Source organism: Balearica regulorum, chromosome 11, assembly GCF_011004875.1.
Source record: "Balearica regulorum gibbericeps isolate bBalReg1 chromosome 11, bBalReg1.pri, whole genome shotgun sequence".
In the NCBI taxonomy this organism is placed as follows: Eukaryota; Metazoa; Chordata; class Aves; order Gruiformes; family Gruidae; genus Balearica; species Balearica regulorum.
Window position 1 is genome coordinate 3,031,653 of NC_046194.1, and position 22,599 is coordinate 3,054,251.

At 35.9% G+C, this 22,599-nt stretch overlaps 1 protein-coding gene across 1 annotated transcript in view; it reads left to right on the plus strand.

The window, feature by feature from the left end:
• Positions 1-22,599, plus strand: part of LOC104643462 (connector enhancer of kinase suppressor of ras 2) — a 205,289-nt gene that overhangs the window by 172,222 nt on the left and 10,468 nt on the right. Inside the window, exons 16-20 of the mRNA XM_075763063.1 lie at positions 2,298-2,346; positions 5,956-6,004; positions 7,385-7,560; positions 9,035-9,108; positions 16,223-16,294. Of these exons, the coding sequence (XP_075619178.1) occupies positions 2,298-2,346; positions 5,956-6,004; positions 7,385-7,560; positions 9,035-9,108; positions 16,223-16,294 (420 nt within the window). The remainder of the gene's footprint in view (positions 1-2,297; positions 2,347-5,955; positions 6,005-7,384; positions 7,561-9,034; positions 9,109-16,222; positions 16,295-22,599) is intronic.

A 22,599-nucleotide genomic window follows, 5' to 3' on the forward strand; every position in this document is an offset into this window, starting at 1 on the left:
GTTCCTGAAGCACAGTCTAAACCCCCAGCAGCTCCCTCCACGTTCCATACTGAGCATGATGTCATGTAGTATGGAATATCTCTTGGCCAGTTGGGTCAGCTGTCCTGGCCATGTCCTCTCCCAGCTCCTTGTGCGCCCCCAGCCTTCTCGCTGGTGGAGTGGTGTGAGAAGCTGAAAAGTCCTTGACTTGGTGTAAACATTGCCCAGCAACAACCAAAATATCAGTGTGTTATCAACAGTATTCTCATCCTAAATCCAAATCACAGCACTATACCTGCTGCTAGGAAGAAAATCAACTCTGTCCCAGCTGAAACCAGGACAGTTCTCTAGCCTTTAGGGAACTCCAAGAGAAAGCTCAGATATGCCATAGAGAGTATTTTTGCATTTTAAAGTCTGTGCAAATTTTTGGTATCCATGGCATCCTGTAGCAAAATAATGTGGAACTCTTTGCTTGCAGGATGCTGTGAATACCAAAAATTTTAATTGTATGTGTTAATGAATGAAGGTTCAAAACAAAAGAAGCTAATTACTAATTTTACATAACTTATATCGCCCCTTTATTCAAGGTGACATTGAATATTTATTCCTTATTTACTCTCTTCAGAACACTCCTGAGTTCAGAAACTTCCCCAGCATTGCCCTCAGTTGCCTTGAGAGACAGATGAGTTCCTTTCCAGTTTCCCTTGGTCCTCTCTGACCAGAACTGTACGCTATTAAGAATTTTGGAGACCACTGCTGCGTCTGGACCTACCTAACAGCTTTTGCTGTTGTAGTTTTTCAAAAGGATTTAGGAATACAACTGCTACTGACTATGTAGAGACAAATTATTGTGTGCATAGTGTTTATATGGGAAAAGCATGCAGAAAATGTCTCCTTAAGTGAAAAATTCGCATTGCAGGGACTCTCTCAGGCTTTACCCTTTGTAACCTAAAACGTTTGCGATACTGTTGTGTCAGGACACTAATTACACATCTTCAGAAAAGTGAAACTTTGCCTGGACCTTCTCTGGGGTTTTAGAACTTCAAACAGTGCTCTGCAATAGCCTTTCTGCAAATTGAGCAGTATGCCAGTTTGTCTAGTAAAGGGATATTGATGTTAAAAAGCATAACGACTTAAAAAAGCAGTTAGAAAGCAGCAGTTGGAGCCTACCTCGAAGCTAGTTTGGGAAAGCTTACTTGTTAATTTTGCTGCTAAGAGTTTCTGTTCTTTACCTCAGAGTTGTTAGTGGGCCCATGGAAAATGGTCACCACACTTTCTTCCAATAACAAGTATAACTCTTGCATTCCTTGTTTGCCAGCCAAGAAGATACTGCTAGGATATCAGTACCACGAAAACATTACTGGTTTTCTGTTGATCTAAATTTTCTACTTAACTGCTAAATTGTTGTGGTCTTTATGAATTCGCTGTTTTTAAGTGCTTCCAGAATATGAAAGAGGAGGTAGTAGGGAAAGAATAGAACAAAAGAAGCTATTAGACTTTCTCTGTACCTGGCAAACACATCTGATGGTCACGTCTAATTTGGCCCAATAGTTACATACTTACTGATGTCTGCGTGTCTATACGCGTGCTTACATATTGCTGAAGATACCCAAAAAGTAACTCGAAGACACCGACTAAGCAATTTGGGTTATCCTTGATTGATTCTGTGATAATATGGGAAGGAAACAACTTTGCAAAATATGGAACATCTGTGAGTCTTTCCTAAAAGTTATCAGTTCAAATACATATCAGTAAGCTGTTACATTTTAAAATGCAAATTACTCTTAAAACAAAATTACTAAATTATTTCTTTGTATTTCTACCTTTTTCCTCTTTAAAAATACTTATTCCTTCCCATTTTAGTCTGGATACTAGGAGTCCACTACATCTGTTAAATGCTGTTGATGCTGAAAAAAATGCACAAATGAGAGTTCACCCTGCAACAAAGAACCAATGACTTACGTGTCCTAAGAGAGGGGAATTGTATGGGTTGCTTTTGAATCTTAGCTGATCAAGATAGAGTATTTTCAGGCCAGTGATTGAATCAGAACCAGATATTCTTAGATTATTTATATCTTTTTAAGTCAGAATATTAAGAATAGGTTTGTGTTACTTCATAACATTAGCACTGTTCATTGAAAACAATGGCTAAATTTCCAAAGGGCCTCTTGTTTTAAGTGCTACATTTTAAATAACTTTGAAAAATGATTACATCTGTAAGCATACATTTGGAAATGCATAGAGTCTGTGTGCATATGCACTACTTATTCAGATATTGTTTTTTCTTTAGTCATTTGACATCTTTCTCTCTGTCCTAGATATGCAAGTTCTGCCATTGACCGTCAAGGAAGCACATCCATGAGGAAGGTAATAATTTATAAATGTACTGAAAAAACCCAAAAATTCCCCAACAGTTCAATTCATTGTCATATTTTTCAAAGATACATAAGATATCACAAACTTTGATATTTGTCTATATTATCAAACATCTGAAAATACAAAGCTAGGAATAATTTCCATACTCAGAAAAGTAGCTACTGCAACCACAGCAGGTCTGTGTGTATGCGGTACTTCTAGTTAATTTTAGTAGGACCCTCAGTACGTGTTCAAAGGTATGCACTAGATTGGGGAGGAGAATCATAGACCATGTCTAGGTTGAAAGGGACCTCTGGATGGAAGGTTGCCCTGAAGGAAAAGAAAATTTTAAAACCTCCTAAAATACTGAAATAGTATGAATACTATGATAGGGAGATATGGGATTCAGATTTTCAAAGATTTTTGTGGTACCAATTTTGAAAGTCTTCAAAGAAAAATAGACATTATTTTACTATTTAGTATTTTGCAAATTTTTCATACAAAATACAAACAACAGAACCTTCATTTATAGAATTTCTACTTCTTCATTCTGACTTAGCACTTTTCTCACTAAGTAGGTGCTAAAAAAGTTGTCAGATGTCATTCTGCCTCTGAAATATTTACAAAGTGAGGCTAAAGACCAGTGACAATAGCTGAAGATGTATGACTAAATTTTCTGCTGCTTGCAAAAACCTGCAGTTGTGTTTACTGATACCCTACCTCACCTGCTGCCTCCACTGGAAAACACTTGGACCTGTGGCCGTTCCCCAGAATCCTGGTACTATGAATAATCTAAAGGACATAATCTGAGGAAATCCACACTACGTGCCCTGTGACTTCTGTACTTTGCTAGTGAATGCTGTCATGGCTATATTTGGAACTTATTAACGGTTTTCATTAAAAACTCCTAAGGCTCACAACAGCAGAGGTACATGCAGCCAGGTTTGGTTCCCTTCATCCTGACAGGTAACCGAATGGCTAGCCTCCAGGGCATTTTTTTAAACATAGCATAACTCTTCATTTACTGATTCTGTGACAGAATTTCTACTACTACACTGTGATTACTTTGAGGTCTCATTAATTTAGCTTCAGGTAGCACAGATTCAATTCTATCACTTCTTTTTTTTTTTTTTTTTTCTTCCCTCCCCGGTGTTGTTCTTGTTGGCCTGTGGTGTGAGGGCGTACATTTTGTTTGACATCCTATTTTGTGGTTTTGAGATCAGAACTTAAATGCTGACGACCACAGCGTGTTCTCACATCATCTATCTGTTTTCCATAGCAACTCTGAGTCATTTTGAAGTTGTGAGTTCTGACTCTTTTCTTAGTGTTTACCACAAAGTTAATTATATAGTAGTTCCTTTATCTCTCAGAATATGAAGCTTGAATTTTGTAAGTTAGCAGTGCTAATTAAGTACTGATCCCCAAGGTATTGCAAACTTTTCACCTTCTCTAGTTTTTTTGCTTTGAATACATTGTATGTGTGCATAAACAAAACATAGTAAGACTAATTAACTTTTGGTTTTAAAAGAGCTAATATTTTCAGCTCTCGATTTGTTGTTCTTGTATTCTCATTATTTTTAAAACTTTTATGTTGAATGATGCGTACCAGTTTCTGGTGAGTATCCTAATGACTATATCCTCCACTTGTTCCATTTTTCTGCAGTTCTTTAATCACATATGAAAACTGTAGTTTAATTATTGGGGTTTATTCCATCACTATAATTTTTGCCTAAATTGTGGACAAAATTGGTAATTTCTTTTTCAGAAACAGATACTTGCTCTGTCCTAAGGCATTTTTTATAGAGAAAGAGGAACATTGAACAGACTGTTTCAGTCACAGTCACCACAGAACTCCAGTTGGCACCAGTACTGCTGCTGTGGCTTGCAATACATCAATTTAAAAAAAAAAACAACACAGTGTTGCTGTGCATCTTTAATACTTTCTCACAAACTTACTTTTGTTTTTTCATTTTCTGACTGTTTTTACTACGTTTCCTATAGCACAGGAGCAAACATTAATCTTTGTCTTCTCTAGTGCTCAAAACAAGGAGATAAATTTGCAGCTATCAAGTAAATGGAGAATACGTACTGTCTTACAGTGATACAATGCATATACACTTACAGAGCTTGTCACCTGTCAGAATTACAATATTTTTGCAAAGCATTCCTATACTGTGACTGACTGGGAGAAGAGTCTGAGATAAAGAGAACATAAAACTGGTGTTCTCTGAGCCAGCTCTCTCAGGAGTCAAGAACTGCTGATTTCTGCAAGTCACTAGAAAATGTTTGTGCTGTTCGATGCTGTAAACTGGCTAAACAGCAGAAGGGTTACAAATAGGTCTGTGCATGTGCAAAACAGCTCCCTCCTCCCCCACTTTTATTTAAAATAAATCCTTGCCTTTCCAATAGTGGGAGTCCTGTTTTCAGCTGTTGCTTTTCTATAGTGCTTAAGCTGTACTCCTTCATTATCCTAAATATTAATTTAAATATTTTTTATTTTAATTATAATCCTCAGTTATCTAAAATCGTAATATTGTGACATTTAAATGCTTATTTAATATGTTGTACCACAGTTGTTAATAAGGACTTTTGTAGCATGTGTTTGCTTTTTGACTGCATGGAGAGGAGCTGCGGTAAGGTAGGGTAAGCAGTCAGATCATCTCTGGGAGAAGGCAATTAGCCGTAGTCATACCACTGGGTAAGGGAGCACGGAGATATCTGGGCCACTGACTGAGGCACCTGGCTTCTAGGCCCTCCACTGAGCTAAGGGTTCCCTGTCACAGAGAAAAAAATCAAGGAAATTAAAAAGATGGCCCTTTCTATGCTGCCCTTTGCCTGCATCTGCTGCTTTATCATGCTGTGAGTGTCTGCTGTTTTTTCTACTGGTAACAGCAGCAGCAGTTACCAATCAGGCAGCTACTTCGTTATGTTGACCTGTAATTTTTGCCCTAGCATTTACATGTTTGAGGGAAATCCTTACCATCTTTTGAGCAGTATCCCTGGTTTTAAAAGATTTAAATAATGAGATGCTTGTGGGTTTTTTCTTAAGAATCTGTAACAATTTTATAATGCAGCCACAAAAGAAAGAATTTATTTTTTTCCTCCTCAGAGTTATTCTGTCAACCTACCAACCTTAACTGTTTCCTGTGGTTGGAAACAACATGACTTCAACACGTCACTGAACACATGACTTTATGCATTAACTGTATAATGTTTGTGGTGGATATTTCTTTTTGAATGAATATTTGTGTAACTATCTCATGTACACTTAAACCAAACTTCAAGTATTATTCATTTTATTAGGTCATTTATGAGCTTATATCCTTAGTTGTCAAACTGCTGCATAACCATTCATGCAAAGAATCCTTAATGATTTAATTGCAATTGTGATTAATAACTAAAAAAATGGGATTTTAATTTGCAGATTTAGCACTGTGTTGTTTTCTTTACAATGTTTATAACAGTAGTAAGAGAAAAATGAGAGAAATGAGATCCTGTGATAACTGATCCTATGATAACTAACCCTAAGATAACCATGGAGATGGTAGTGAGTGCCAGCTGTTTCACGTTACTACTATTACGTGCATTGGTTTTTCATAATTTATTTATTTTTCCTTACAGTCATTCCATTACGCTTCCCTCAGGGTAAAAAGCAGAAAATGGTCAAAAGGTAATTTATTTGAGTTAACATTTTGGAATTAGAAAATGAGACAACTTCTCTGATAATAAGTGATTTGGATCAAATGCCTAAGTTCAACTTAATTCAAATATTTCTAAATTTGATAGTAAACACCAAATTAAAATACCAAATAAATGGGTTATAAGGTATAATATTCCTAGACTCAGGGGTAAAATTGGCTCTGACTTAAGTGGAAGAAAGGAAGTATCTGTATATTTTGCCATTTCCTTCTGTTCTGTTTCTTTATCTATTCATGGCCTATGTGAGATTGTTAAAACAAATGAGCATATTAAAAATAATTACAGCATAATAAATTCATATGAAATTATATAGCCAGTGAGCTCTTTTTATTCTGTGTGTTGGTTTAGTCTCCTTTCTATGAAAATTTTCCTTTTACTGTACTATACGTTTTTAATACTTCTAAATCTGACCAGGACACAGCACAGTGTGTTATTCTAAGAGCAAAATGTGAAGACCTTGGTTGTGGAATGTTGCAGAACAAAGGATGGTGTTTTGATGTTATCTAAAGTTCTTCACTGTTTCACAGCTGTAGGATAAATATAATTCTTGTAGCAATGTAAACTGGATTTTTTCATAGAAAAATGTCTAATATATTAAGACAATTTCCTACAGAGTCTTTTTCAGGAAAAATGATACCATAATTAAGAAGAAAACTGTTCTTATCAATATTTACAAGGCACACTAAAACTTTAAGCCTTTCAATTAGGATGTATTAAAATAATAACAACAAAAAAACTTTTCCTGGTGCTGTGCCTTTAAACAGGATGCAGTAAAGTTAAAATATTGTTGTTCAGTTAAATTCAGAATAGAAGAAATGTAATCATGAGCATTTTTGTGGAAGTTGATGATCTTTCTTTTTTACCAACTATAAATATTGACTATAAAAATTGAGTTAAAAATTTCCCAGAATTTGATAGGCCTTCTATTGCTAAAATTAGTAACAGAAGATATACGGAAGAAATAGTGTTTACATCTGCATACAGATTATGTCATACTCTGAGTTTCAGATTGAGGGCTAAATTAATACAGTTTTACTTTGCAATGATGATGCTCATCTTAATCAAATAAAAATGCAGCCCTAAGAGGAATGAACCCTCCAGAGATTAAATAAACCATTACATAAAACAGGCCCTTTTAATTTTGTATTCATGCTGAAACCAAAATTGCAGAGCATTGTTGAATTTGGAAATTGTTCATTCAATCTCCTCTCCCTGAAACTGGAGAGCATTTGGCTGGAAGGATTTTGAATTGACTCATCATTAAAAATTAGTAGTGTGTTTATATCGAGGAGAAAAAGTTCTTTCACTCTTTCGTTCGGTGAGATGTCTCACACTATTGTTGTGTTCTCAGGGAGTTCTCTAACGAGTGGGAGCAGAAGACGGATTTCCTGCAAAGACTTGGGGCATGGGGATTGTGAAGGCTGGCTGTGGAAGAAAAAGGATGCCAAAGGCTATTTCACACAGAAATGGAAAAAGTACTGGTTTATTCTGAAGGATTCGTCCTTGTACTGGTATACAAACCAGAATGTAAGTAAACTCTGTGTGTGGAGAAAGCCAAAAATAAACCTCAAGCTTTATACTACTTTTGAATAAAGCTTATTTTTACTACCTGGTAGGATATGTTAGTGAACTGCCACATTAATTGCCAGGTCTGGGTCACTCTAGCTTGAAATATTTCAATTGCAATTATTTTTTAAAGTCTCCAAAGTCGATGTCCAAGCTGAATAAAATAGCAGATGTTCATGACACTCTTAAAGAAATGAATGCATCAGTAGATAATACTTTTCTACAGATAGTGTTTTTTTGGACTAACATAGTGTTCACACTCAGCTCTCCTTAGTTTCAGTTGCATGAGATGTATACAGTGTAAACATTCATGGTAGTTAGGCATTATGTAAAGCAGATGGGAAAATATGAATTTGTAGATCTCTTTATCTGAAAGTTATATAGAAGTTCCTCTTGCTTTTTGCTGAACTAGGCTGGAGTTTGCAGTTTCTCATGTGTAAAACGCTGTTCTTGGCAAAATTTTATTGAAAACCATTGGGCCTATGCTTGTGCGATCTGCATATATGTAGGAAAAAATAATGGTGGGGAGAAGCCAAAAATCATTAGACTGCTGTTCTTCCATTTGTATACATTGAGTCTCAATGCCTGATCTAAACTGTCTGTGTACAGCCTGCTTTGATTACTGGTATTTTAGTCCATATTTTCCATTTTCCTCGGGAGGATCATTTTACTAGCATAATTATCCTCAGTTTAGTACATTCTTGTCAGCTTAAAGTGGTGTTGTTTCAGGCTATGGATGATAAAGACCTTCAGTTTTTGTGTTGTACGTTTTGTTTGACATTGTTACATGCAACGTGGTAGTCATTATGTGTCCCACTGATTTTCAGTCTGTTGTTTACAGCCAATCCATAATTCACAGTAGACTTGCTAATACTTTTGAAAAATCTGCCTGGTGTTACTATGTCTCCTTGCTTTGCCTGGTAAATTACTGCAAAAGAAGCAAAAAGTGACAAGAGATACTTTCTAGTTACTACTTTTCCATTTAATGGCTGGTCGGCTGGCTGTAGGAACCCCCACAATTATTATTAGAAGGCAGATGGCCTGCACAGTCGTGACTTTAAAAGGAGGCATTCACTAAACAGTTTTAAAGTGTAGATGATCTGATGAAGAAACTCAGAATTCTTCTCTGTAGTTATTGATGTCTCGATGTTCTAGATGCTGTATTTGGTGCTGAAAGGTTTTCTGTAATCTTCAGCAAAGGGGAATTAGGATGACTGCAGCTCCTTGAAGGAACTGTCAGTTTAGTTACTTCATAAAAGGTACTGGCATTGTATGATGAAGTAAATACATTTTTAAAATAAAAACATATGGGGAAAATATGTTCAGTATTTCAATTGATTGGATGACTGTTCTTAGTATAAGACCCAAATGGCTACTGCTCGTTTCTCTCTTCTTTAACTCTTCTTCACGATCACTTTTTCTTCTCTTTCGATAGGATGAAAAAGCAGAAGGATTCATTAGTTTACCTGAGTTCAGGATAGATAGAGCAATTGAATGCAGACGAAAACAGTAAGTAATGTGTCAATTACGTTTATAAATTAAAGGATCGTTCTTGGAAGTATATTATATATAGTGCAGAAAATTTACTAAGTCCAGAGAAAGAAGTTACACAGAAAACCCTGAAATCTGTACATAATACATAATAGATCCACTTAAGTTTTAGTGTTTCTCTTTATTATGAAAGATACAACTTAATGTAAATTCCATAAACTGGCTTACAAAGAATTGGATAACTCTTTGGTCAGCTTTCCAGATAGCCCAGTTACAACAGTTAAATTAGTAAAGCAAAAAACAATGAACACATTAGCCAAGAGATAGAACTTTCTTGGGTTCAGTATGGTCATCTTGATAAGCATCAAGTGTGCAAGAAACAATTCCCATAGGAAGTGCTATAAAAAACATCATAGCAAGGGATGGTGAATAGAATCTGTTTTCTCCTTTATGGCGGAAGCTTGCTTACCCAATATTGTGTTACTCTCATCTGCTAAAATATTTAGGTTTCATATGCAAAACGAACATTCCATTATCGCTTATGTGCATATTGCTACTAGTGCGTTACGCTCCCAGTAAAAAGCATATGCTAAGCTTTGTCATGCTTAAGGCACGTTTAATAACAGACTCTCATTGGAAATTGTTTGCAAGCAGTGCTGGGGTTGGAATGCCTAGCTGTCAAACAGCAGGTTTAACAGAACAGTTCTAATGCTTTGTGACTAGCACTTTGCTGTATCTCCTGAATTATTCGCATGTGTCTGCTGTACACTGCATCTGGATTTTTAAAACTTGCTGCCATGAGGAGCTACATAGAATAGTAGTGGAGATATTCTCTTACTAAAGCTTTCCTACTTACACCTAAGCATCCTGAGTTTTTGTCGTTCTTTTCCGATGAGTAAATGCAGTTCTGGTCTGAGGAATACAAGTCCTGTTGTACACGTGTACAATAAAAATACTGAAGATATGAATTACAATAGAGACCGCTCATCAGAAATTGCTTGCTCTTGTCTGAAGGTGGTATTACTGTCTGAGAAATAGAAGATGGTACAATTTATACTTCTATTACTCCTCTCAGCTGAAGGTATCGCTATAGAAATTAAATGTGAACAGAGCGCTATAAATTCCTCTGAGGAATGAGTAGATATTAATAATTATATTGAGCAAAAATACAGGAAAAATAATACCCTTTTGTTAGAATATAAAACACTTAACAAATTTCGGTAAATTAACCAAGATCAAACAGAAGGTCATTGTGCACAGCTAGAAATAGCTTCCAGAGCTTTGCTCTAAGCATTAGAACACATTTCCTCAGAATATTTCTTAGAGAACAATTTCTGTAGGGTATAGGCACAGGAAAAAGTCTGCTTAACTAAAACTTTGCACACTACTGAAAACTGAGTACCTTCAGGCTTGGAATCCTTTCAAAAAGTGGTAGGTCCAGGGGTAAAAGTATAATGAAGATGTTAATAGTATTCCCTTTGTTCGCAGAGCTGAATTTCCCTTTGATTTCTTCCTCTGTGCACTCTCATTTATATACTTTCCCTATCATAAAAATGACACCTTACATTTGCCACTATTTTACCTGCTCCTCTGAAAACTGCAGAGCAAGTAAACCCAGTGTTAGGCTTGCTTACATGCCAGTACATCCAGCACAGATGACTGGAGGGCCCTGCTTGTGTCCCAGCCAGCTCTAAGCCACAGCCTCTCTAGGCTTCACTTCCACAGCGCTTTCCGATCCTCTTCTGTGATGTCTTACCGAGGACAGGACTGAGCAGGATTGCCATTGCCTGATTCCACTGAAAAGCTCCTGGTGCTGGTGAGCCTAGGGACAACTCCCTGCGCTTTGATTCTTCTGCATTCCTTTTACAAATAAAATTAAGATGATGGTGATGTGACCCGCTTTGACCCAGCATATTCTGGAAAAGTTCTAACCGACATTTCATTATTCTCTCTGCTAGACTAGAGGGAAACATTTCAGTTAGGATTTTCTTGCCTCCTTTGCAGAGAGCTAGTGAAAGACAGATTTTACAGGATCAGTTCTTGCTTCTTTCCACTTTAGGATATCTTTTTCATTTAATAGGGGATTTTAGTAGGTGCTGGAATGTAACCTAAAATTCATTGCAAGCTTGAAACATGAAAATATAAATCTGGTTGTGGTTTTACTTCTATATGATTGAGTCCATTTTAACATGAATACAAAAGCTAGTAAAGTAGTTACTTTGACAGTTAATAAGGTCAGGGGAAAGAAGCCTAGTTCGTTCTTTTTTTTTTTTTTTTCTTCCTCTTTTTGGTAGGTTCATTTGTTTTTAAATAATTGCCTGAAAAGAATGCTTAGTATTTTAGTGGATAAAGAAATCCAGCTAAAATCACAGTGTTAGTTTTCTTTCAGCTTTTTCAAAAATAAAACTAAGAACGTTTTGGGGCTCAGCTTGGATTTCTCCTCAAATTTCCGGTCTTTTGAGACTTATCAATGTGCAAAGCTCAAACCTTCCTGAACCGAAGACTTACTAGAATAACAAATAGATTTGTCTTTTCCAGTGTTTTGTCAGATGGGCAATGCTGTTACATAGAGTGACTGCTAGTGATGTCCATAGTATACATTGAATGAAGTAGCCTGAAGAAAGCTTTCACGAGAATATATAGTAATTGAATGCATTATTCTGTATGGTTTGATGATTTGCCTCACTAATGCATTTAATGAAGGTACTCTGATTATTATACGAATCATGGCATTATCTCAGAGTGGTTTAGCTCTCCAGGCTATATTTGGATGTAGAATGACCTTGTTCCCTGCAAGAGGAGTTTTCTCACATTGACACTGAAAAACTTTCCATTGCTTTTAGGCAACACCTGCATCTTCATGATTAAAAAAGATCATACTGTATTAGAAATACTACTTGTTTAAGTTTTTGTGTGGTGTGGCATGATGTGAATATCATGCCATTTTCAAAGATGTGGTCGTTAAAATGCCCCATGATGACGTTGATCCACAAGACTAAAGATTAATGGAACTACATGTATAATTGATCACTGTTAACTCCAGTGCTTTGCCTGAACTTTCAAAAATCTCCACCTAGTGAAAATTTTCATTGTGTAATTAATGCAAATTTAGGTCTTAAATTTATGAGAGCATATGCCATGCTGTTGACACTTCATATTGAAACTATGCAGTCAGAATTCTATAAAAATGTCATTGACAGACATGAAGTTACATCTTAAAGGTCGCTACAGTTTCAGTAATTGTTATTACTTTTTCTGAAATCTACTTGAGAGTCATGGTAGACAGCAAACCCAACTTGAGCCACCAGCAAGCCCAGTAGATGAAGGGAGTGATTATTCCCTTTTACGTGGTACTCATTACACCACAGCTAGGTTACTGCATCCAGATTTGGGCCTCGAAAACAAGCTAAAGGTAAAAATACAGGTATCGTTCTTCCGCATTATTGATATTTCTCTACACATTTCTCTGTACATATAGAATTATTTCCCTGGAGACTTTTCTGCAGCTCTTAATGGTAGTGTATTTAAATGCTTCTGTAATAATAATCTTTGTGACACTTCTGGGAGATGAAGATGGGTTTATTGTCACATTTTGCAGCCCAGAAACAGAATTGCAAAACATTTTAAATCAAAAGTTTCCACAGAATTGGGACCTCCATTTCATAACAATAAAGGCCTGCTTTCTTCAGAGTATGTAAATACATAACAGTACAATACCTTATTGCAGCTGTAAGTGCTCACCATTTCAGTAAATTGTCAGAATATCAGGCAAAAAGATACTAAGAATCGTTTGTGTAGTAACCAGTTAAGTCTGTTTGCTGTGACTTAGCAGTGTGGGAGTACTCCTTTGCATAAGCAGGAAGACCTGCGGCATTTAACTTATTTACCCTTGAAAAAATTCTTGCACTTTCTGTGTTTTATGACACATTCACAAATTCTGTAACAACTGAGTCCTACAGAAAGTAGCCTTAACTGTTGCATAATCCTGATTCACCTCTCGCAAGTCCACTCTGTAACGTAATTGAGATACAGTTCCTGTGAGAATGTGCTACTCAAATACGTAATCATAGATTGTATCACATTACAAGAGCATACTGGACCCAAATTTAAATTCTGTTTATTGCACTGACTCTGACATATTCTAACTGTTAAAACGTTGACTTTGAAACGCCAATATTGGCATTTTAATGCTTTTATGTATGTAAATTTTCTGTCTAGGAAAATAATCCTATTTACAAGCAGAAACTCAATCATGTGATATTCTAACAGGATTAATCAAGAGGATTAGAATCTTTCGATCCACCACATAATCCTCTCCAATTTGAGCCAATGCTTTAAATCTCAGAACTGGAAAACAGTTGGACCAATGGAACAGCAGAAGGTGGAGATGTTGCACAGAGTTCAGACCAATGGAAAACACATAAAGACATACACAAAACTATTTCACCTTTCTTATTCACAGATAGATATCATCTGTTTTGCTAGAGCAGTTGGAGTTGCTGGCAGTCAGCTGGCATAAGGGGGTAAAAAGTTCCGCATGAAGAAGTAGCAGACTAAGAATGATAAGAATATTTGACACTGAAATCATACAAAACGGGTAAAAAAAAATCATAAATTTGATCAGAATGTACTTAGAACTATATTTATATAATGATCAAAATCTCTTGCATTGAAAGCTTAACATCTGGCAGGTATAATTAACAAGCCAATGCCATCTAGTGGGCATCAGAGAAGTTTCCTCCCTATTCGGGATTTTTCCTGCACTCACTATTTTCTTTTGCAAAATACAAGTAGCCAGAGAGACGAGGAGCAGTTGAAATATCAATGTCCAGGTGCCAGAACAATGCTTAAATACCTCTCAAGTCTCTTTTCTGGAATTACGATGTTTTATGGTAACCCTCTGTGCAAAGGTAAACTTACCCTTAACATAGCTCTAACTTCATGAAAAAGAAAACTGCACATAAATACAACTCTGCTGTTATCTCATTCGTCTGTAGAACTTCTGTTAGGAAAGCGGTTACTGTACGCATTTGTATTAATAATATATATGAGAAAATCAGTGTGCCCAAGTGAAGCTTCTTCAGCTTTCATTTTTGTCTCTGAAAACTGCAATAAATCATAGTAATTAATAAACCACTCATTTGCATGTAAGCTATTAATAGTGGAAACGTTGCATCACAGGTTTTTCATAATGCCACGTGTAATGATTCCTAATCTAATTCTTACATCTGGTAATTACCATATAAATGTCAGTTTTTTTAACGTAAATGTTATGAATGATAGTAGGGGTTTTTAACATTTGCCAACTAATCAAAATAATAGGCTTTAATGCTCTGAGTTTGTGGTTTCCTTGATAGCAATACTTCTTTTAATTATATTCACACAAAAATCTTGTAAGAAGTATGATTATTGTTCTTAGCAGTTTTCAAATAACTGCTCGGCTGGGGGAGAGCTTAGGGATTATACCACATAAAAGCATTAATAAAAAGCATTTTTATGTGAACTATAACCACCCATGCTGTAAGATTTTGAGCTTGATTATTATCTCATGCATGTAGTCTGAACAGATGACAAAATAATGTAGTGATGTCTGTATAGAGCCAGCCTAAGGTGAGAATCAGACCCTGTCTCATGGAATCAATCAGCTAGAATGGAATTGCACTGGCCAAGCGGCTGGTGAAGGAATCAACGTTTGAGGCAGGAGAAGGAATATTAGCAATGCACAGAGCAATCACACTCTTACAGCTGCCTTTTGTCATGCTACTCTTCAGTACCTCAGGTCAGTGCAGCCAAGAATATAGTATGCTATAATATTGTACTAGTTACACAAGTAAAACAGTAGACTTTTAAAATTAAGTTAAACTTGTTGTGAAATACTTCTGGAACTATTTCAGTGATTTCTAATTTAACTTGCACTTTTCAAAGCACTTCATTCTATAAATTAAATTTTGCATTAATTTAAAATCACCAAAGGGGCGGGAACCCAAATAACTAGGACTTCTTGAATCAAAAGCTATCTATGAGAACGAAGTGTGCAATAAAGAAAAATACCAAGATACACAGAATTGACCATGAATTATAATTTAACAATAAATATAAGGTTTAAATTTAGATATTGGCAACCCTGTTATTTGCTAGGTGGACAATGAAGAAGCATTAACTATTAATGACTCATGTTGATTGCAGGAAATATACAGCAAAGATTAGTAGATTGAAGTGAAAAGTACTGGGGATGTGGTTGGGTTTAAAGTAACTTGACAAAGCACTTGCTGGAATTAGAAGTGACTATTTAAAGAGGTAAGAGTATCCAAGGAACTTCTTTATTATTATCTACTTCCAAACAAAGCAAACCTGCCACTTCTGTTCCCTAGAACTTTCCATATTGCTTCTGTTAAACTGAAATTGAATGAAGATTATAATTAGGGATTAAAAATATATTGTATCAAATTTAGTAAACATTCCTGTATTTAGGTTTATTCTAGAGATCTTATAGTCTTATGATTAAGCAAAGAGAATTTGAGAGTGTTGCATTTTAAATGCCATCTCCAGTTTAATGCAATTACAGGATAGTTATTCATCTTTATATTCCTTCTCTTCCTCATTTATTAACGTCAAATAAAATTTGGATAAGTTCCTGTATATCTTCAGAATCAAAGTTACAATAAAGATATGAGACAGTTATAACACATAAGTTGGCAGCCCTCTATATTTCTTTGAGTAGGACAAACCACAGTCATCTAAACATATGAGAAGAGGTGGAGGGATCAAACTTATTCCTTTAGAGATCTTTGGAATACAACTAATATGTACTTAAATATGGTCAATAAGATTTTTCCAATTCACCCAAGAAGTTTTTACACGTATAACATCACTGGTTTTTGAAAGGATTGACATTTCTAAGTAATTTAAGGGCTTTTGAAATTTTTACAAAGTACCAGTTAGACTCGCAAACAGATCGGTAGGAATCCATCTATAAGTTTACCCAGCAACAGATTCAGACTGAAGATTCAAAATGCCTATGAAACCTGTAACATGCTGAAGAATTGTAGAGCAGGTCGGTCTTGTGTGTTTGTAGACAAACTGATCGAAAGAAAAGGTATTTTTTTTTTTATTCTTTGTGTTTATTTTATAGTGCCTTCAAAGCATGCCACCCCAAAATAAAGAGCTTCTACTTTGCAACAGACTGCCTTGAAGAAATGAATAGGTAAGTTATGTATTCTTTATCATGGTACTCCAATAATTGAAACTATTACTTCATCTTGTACAGAAGTATAATCTTGGAACATGATGTAATGCTGATTGATAGTGTTCTCAGTACAGTCTGCTTAGTCCCCCCTTGATTTTAGTATGTACAGTATTAGATCATGTGGCTCATTTTGTTTGCTGAAATCTTCTGTTGTGCCACATGGTGCAATTCTGCAAAGGTGTGTAAGGAAAGTTAGTTGTGTTGGTCTCATCTGTGTTCATTAGAATTTTTGTTTGTTAATGGATATTTTTTTTATTGATCAAGGCTAGAAAGATTAATGTGGGATAAAAGTTTCTGGTATATAAAAGCAATGAATACAGACGAAAGTGCTCTCAAGAGTATGCCCACATGATGGGATAAGATAGTTTAAAGTCAGCTCTGCTGACAAGCCATAGTAATGTGGCGTGACCTCGAGCCAGAGAAAAGCAATTTGAAAAATTTTTTTCTTTTTCACAGGTATGGGATTGAACTAATGAGATATATTTATTTTTCATGCCAGAATTTTTAAAAAACTCACATGCACACCCTCAACCTACAACAACAACAAAAAACCAGTAATAATTAATTTTATTCATTGCATCCCTATCCTAACAAGGAACAGACACTAGCGAAGTTTAAGTGTTGGCATTGCTGTGTGGTTTTAAATGTCCTTGGATGTGCTGAGAAGGCATTCGAAACGACTGGCTGAGGCCCTGAACAACCTGATCCAACATTAAAGTTGGCCCTGCTGTGGGTGGGGTGTGGGAACAGCTGACCTCCTGAGATCTCTTCTAACCTAAATTACTCTGTACTTCTATTTTGTGATTCAGTGATGAATAGGTTAGCTAAAGGTGGGGAGGTACCTCTGATCCTCAAAGGCAGAGTCAAGTGTTCTACCTCCTCCTGTTACTTCAGTAAATTGTTTATTCCCAGTTGAGGTGCAAGACAAGGACACATGGGACAATGTTACCTTACTTCGAAGTCTTAAATCTTTCCTGGCACACACTGCTAAAAGATGCTAATGCTTTGAGATTTAGTTAATTCTTTGTGTTCGCCGACTTAGACTCAACCACCTCAGGATACAGCTGGGCATTTTTCTTTGGAATATTAATGCCTACAAATTATTTTTAAATTGAACATTCTGTGGCTTGTACGGCCCTTCAAGAAATCAGGGTGTTGATGTATAAGACTGGCTGTATTGAAACATTTTAGGCCAGTTCATCATCCACTGATGATGATGAGGTTCAGTTCTCAGGAGCATCTCACTGTGGCTAGCTGTCATTTTTAGGATATAAATTTGCTTAAAAATATTTTTTCCAATGTTAATAATGTTCCTTTGTTCAGTTATGTAATGTGGCTGAGATTTGTTTGGTCCAAAACTGACGTGAGGATCTTTTACTATTTTTAACTATGCGTGGTTTCTCCCTTGATTTCAGGTACTTCGATAGCTATGATTTGTTGAAGTGCCATTGATCATATCTTTCTATTATACCATAAAATGTTCTGACTCAAGGAAATCCAGGAAGTCTTGACATACATTCAATAAACTGCTCTTACAATATTCATTGATTTTTCTCCACTGGGGAGCCAACAAAGCTGTCTTTATGACAGTTTGCAGCCTTTGTGGAGAGGAACAGTTAGAAAGGTGCCAGGATGCATTTTCATATCATACTGCCATGTTAGTTTGGAATTTCCCTCACTTTTTGGATCTGCTTCCCATGAGAAAAGCCAAAGGGTGAGCTTCCTCTTGAAGTTTTTTTTTACAGTATTTTTCCTTCAGAAACGCTGTTGCTGTAGAGTAATTGCTGTTCACTCCCCAGCCCAAATGATGAATTACTATGCTCCCTCTGCAAAATCCCCGGGCATCCCCTGCAGCCTTTCCATGCTTCCTGGAATTCCTTCTCCCACATAGCCTGTGTGAAATGTGAAATGAGTAAGCAAGATTCATAGATGAAAAATGTACTTAAAATACTAATTTCACAAATCTCTGTCTTCCCAGCAAATTGCTAACCATGTAATCTGAGGAAATAGGGCAAATACTCTGTGTGGTATCTCACGGTCCTGCTGTCACCACAGAATTTAACTGGATTTTCTATGCTGACAGAAGGATAGATCTTTCACGCTGAAAAGTAAAGGAGTTGTAATACAGAGAGGAACATAGCATTTCTTTATTCATGATGTGGGGAATGTATACCCTTTCTTCCACTACATTTACCACCAGCTTTTGTTTTAACAGCTGTTTTTACAGTTTCTTACTTCAGATTCACTGTTTAATATTTTTTCCACTCCAGAATATTTTAATCTGCCTTTAATACTGTATTGCTGTTGAAAGAATTGTATACCAATGGGTAGTAATTGATTTGTATGTAGCAGATAGTTACTCTGTTGCGTCTGAATTTTGCCTGCTGTGTTGCATAGTGCAGACGGACTTCCCTTTGCAAAATTAATGCTCCTGCTGTTTTGTCAGGTCTTACATGAGCATAGTTGTGTTCTTAGAAATGGATTAATAATGAAATTGATGAGCTCGTCTTTCGCTTACCACTGTCGCAGGATACTCCAAGCTTGTTAAAGGTCTTATTTCCCAGAAGTACTTCATCTATTAGCATACCATGCATAACCTGTTTATGGCTTTAATACTCCTAAGGAAATTAGCATTGAATTTAATATTCAGTTGTTTTACAATATCTACTTTATTTAAAACATTCGTGTGACTGAAGTATGCAGTGCAGTACACTTACAATTTCCTCATGGGCTCCAAATATTAAATTTTAAAAAGTTCCTATTTAAGGCTGAATAATTTGATCACATTTGATTTGAATAACTGGGTTAAATTCACAGTTTTAATAACTCCCATAAATCTTTTGCATTCATTCAAAAAATATAACAAATATCTGCTCCCCACTGAAACAAAATGATGATTGATTTTTAGGGGTCACTTCCACTATTTTCCGAGTAAAGACCTGAAAGATTCAAACACAATATTTCTCTTAAAAAGAAACTGTTTGAAAATTGAAGTATTCTGAATTAAATCTCTATTGATTATAAGCAAATTTCAGCATGCATATCCTCTGTATTTTTATGGATGGAATATAACTAAGTGCATTACTCAAGGTTTTCCTTAAAACATCTTGTTTATTGCTGAAATTCATTCAGCTGTCTTCCTTAAATTTTGGCCGTGTTAGTCTCCTTGATGGATCTTGGCCAACTCAGATGCTGGGCCAGCATTAGTGCATCTTTAACAGTTTCAAATTTCTTTCAAGCTTCACTTACATATGAGCTAACACCTAGGAAAAAAGCTTGGCAACTAAAAATTTCAGACATATGCCTCTCTTTAGACATTGCCCCTTTTAAACGAGAGCTCCTGGAGAAGTGAGCAGGAGAGTAACCATGTCAGATCTGTCTGCCCTAATTTAACAATTCTTTAAGAAATAGAGCCGAGTAAGGTATTACAGAGCTCTTACTCCCCAGTCCCTTACCTGCTGAAAAGCAAGGAAGTAATTCTGCAGAATCTGAAAGGTACTTTCCAAATAGAAATCCCTGAAATGGAGCTTCCCAATGGTGTTGTAAGTAAACAAACAGCAGGTTTTCCCCTTCTTCCTTTATGTTCCTATAAACTTGTTTCCAATCCAGGAAAAACAGTCTGTGCCTGAGGCCACTTCAACCCTCTAATTTATTGTTCTCACGTAAAAGCTCATAAGTTGCAGCACAAGTAAAACAATTTTCTGATCAGAATTAGCTGCAGGCCCCAGAGACTGGATGAAACCATGATGTATATGGGAGTGAACAGTGCAATAGCAGAGCTACAGTCTGGGGAAAATACTACACCAGGAAGTTCTAGTACAGAGCTGTAAGTCTTCAAAATCTCCTTTTTTTTGGCTAGCCACCTAACTCCTCCATTCTACAATTTATAGATTACTTGCCATGGACTTGTGAACTACCACTTTCCCCTTAATCAGTTTGAGAACCACTGGCTTATGGCATTACACTAGAGGGGTTCAAAGGAGTTTGCAATACACAATTGTAATTATCCAATATGCAATCCAAATTAGCATTCAGGTGTGAATTTATCCCTAATGCACAGGAGTTAGGATTTGCATCGGCTTTCTGTAGTCATTTACATTACAAAATTAACTTAATCTAATTCTGCTGTAAATAATACCATTGTGAATTGGTATAACTCTTCTGGGAGTCAAACAGTTGATCTACATTGAATATAGCAGAGTTTGTGATTATAGTGCTGTACCTCTCCGTGATGAATCAACATGCATCACAGTCACATACTGTGATGTTGCACTGTAGATATTAAGTTAACACTTCAAAATCTGAAGATTTTAGTAATAGAAATAAGTAATATACATAATTGTTAGGCATTTAACAGTGTTGTTTGACCTATTTGATCTGATTTCTTTAAGACTATGTAGAAGTAGAATTACATAATTTCACCATAAATCACCCCATCTCTTAAAAAAAAAAAAAATCCCTCTCTAAACCTCACAAAACCCCACCTATACCTTTTCAGGCTATACTAAACTCAGTTCTCTTGCTCATAAAGAATGTTTCATTTCCCCAAAGCTTTCTTTTGGGCCAATCATTGGGTGAAAGCTAGGGTAAAACCTTGAATAACAGAATAAAATTACAGCATGCATTAAATATTAAGAAATACTGGCTTGGATTCACTTGTACAGCTTTCCATCCCTTACCTGTACTTTCATAAGAATGGTAGGAAGATTACTATGTGGTTGCACATGCTGAAGCACACATAATATCACAGTCAGTATAGGAAGGGATAGATGCACGCAGCAGCTAGTACTTGCATTTAAGTGTGCACCCAGAAAGTGTGGTGAATTATCCAGAGTAATATGGTCAATCCAATCGGACAAGGTTACAGTATGGTGAAATCCAGTGGCTGCATTTGACTAATGAAGAAAATATCTTATTGTCATCTTTAATAGATTCCTTTAAGTATCAGCTCGAACCTCCAAGCTTGACACAATAATGACTATTCCTTTTTGATTTGCCGAAGCGATGTTAGTGTTGCCACAAATGCGTTTGTAAATGTGTTTGAAAATTGGCAAGAGAAGTTCCAGTTGAGTGAGGTTTTGTGACTGTTTTGGTAGATCTCCTTAGGGTTTATTATTGGGTTTATTTGAAATTATAGTGTCTCATAAAGTTACTGTGTGTATATTCTCTGTAATACACACTGTCTTGGTGTTGGCCAAAACCAGGACACACACTTATATTCATACAAGAAGATGTTATTTCACTTATGACCAGAATGGTCATTTATTTGCTACAGAAATAGTGAACTTTTTTGTCTGTCAACCACTGAGGGGAAAAAAAAAGACCAAAACAGACTTCTGAGTACAAAGGCACAGTTGTGCATTTGGTTGACAGGGTGAAGTTTAAAAAAAATATACTAAAAAATGTTCCCATTAAGGGCATGAAGTAGATGCTCATGCAAAGAGGGCATAATTGCCATGGTTCACTTGTCAACTCGTAAGCTGTCTAGGGCTTTTTTCATATTTTTCCAGCCTGACAAATCTAAGACGACAATGCATGAAACAAGATCAACAGAGTCATGTCAAATTATCAAATCAGAGAGTACTTACAGTTTATCCCATGAATGATTTTACTTAACAAATTCTAGCAACTGTGACAAATAAAATAGCAGAAATAGAGGGTGCTGAGAGTTGATATATTTGGAGAGATGAGCTCATTGAGAAGACTCTGCTCAGCATTATATTTCACTGTGAGACATCAGTTACATTTTTGGGCTTCTTTTGTGTTGAGAAAAATAAAGGCGTCATTTTAGCCATACCTATTACAGGAACCTTTATTCTGTTAAATGAATATACTGCCTGTACAACCTTAGTAAATAGTGAAAATAATGTACCTTAGGAACTAAAATGGGAAACATATTGATTTTTTTAGGTGTCCATTAAGAAAGAGTGGTCAGAAAGAAGCCAGCATAACAAGTACAAAATCCATTTTATAATATAATTCTGTATTGCAAAGAATTTCACAGTGAAATCTGGAATCCAATTATCCCACTGATGTAAAAAAATATATTACAAAGGTTTTAATCAGAGATTAAATATAAATTGCACTGAATAAGTTCTATATATGAAAAAGATGGTTCAAGGGAATCTATATTTTAATAGACTTAAAGATAACTTAAGTAAAATTTAACTTCTACTTCCATTCTGTTCTTTCCTTTTAACCAAATAATTTCAAATGTAGATGCAATCTCAAAAGTGAAGAAAGATAAATTCCTGCACTGAAAT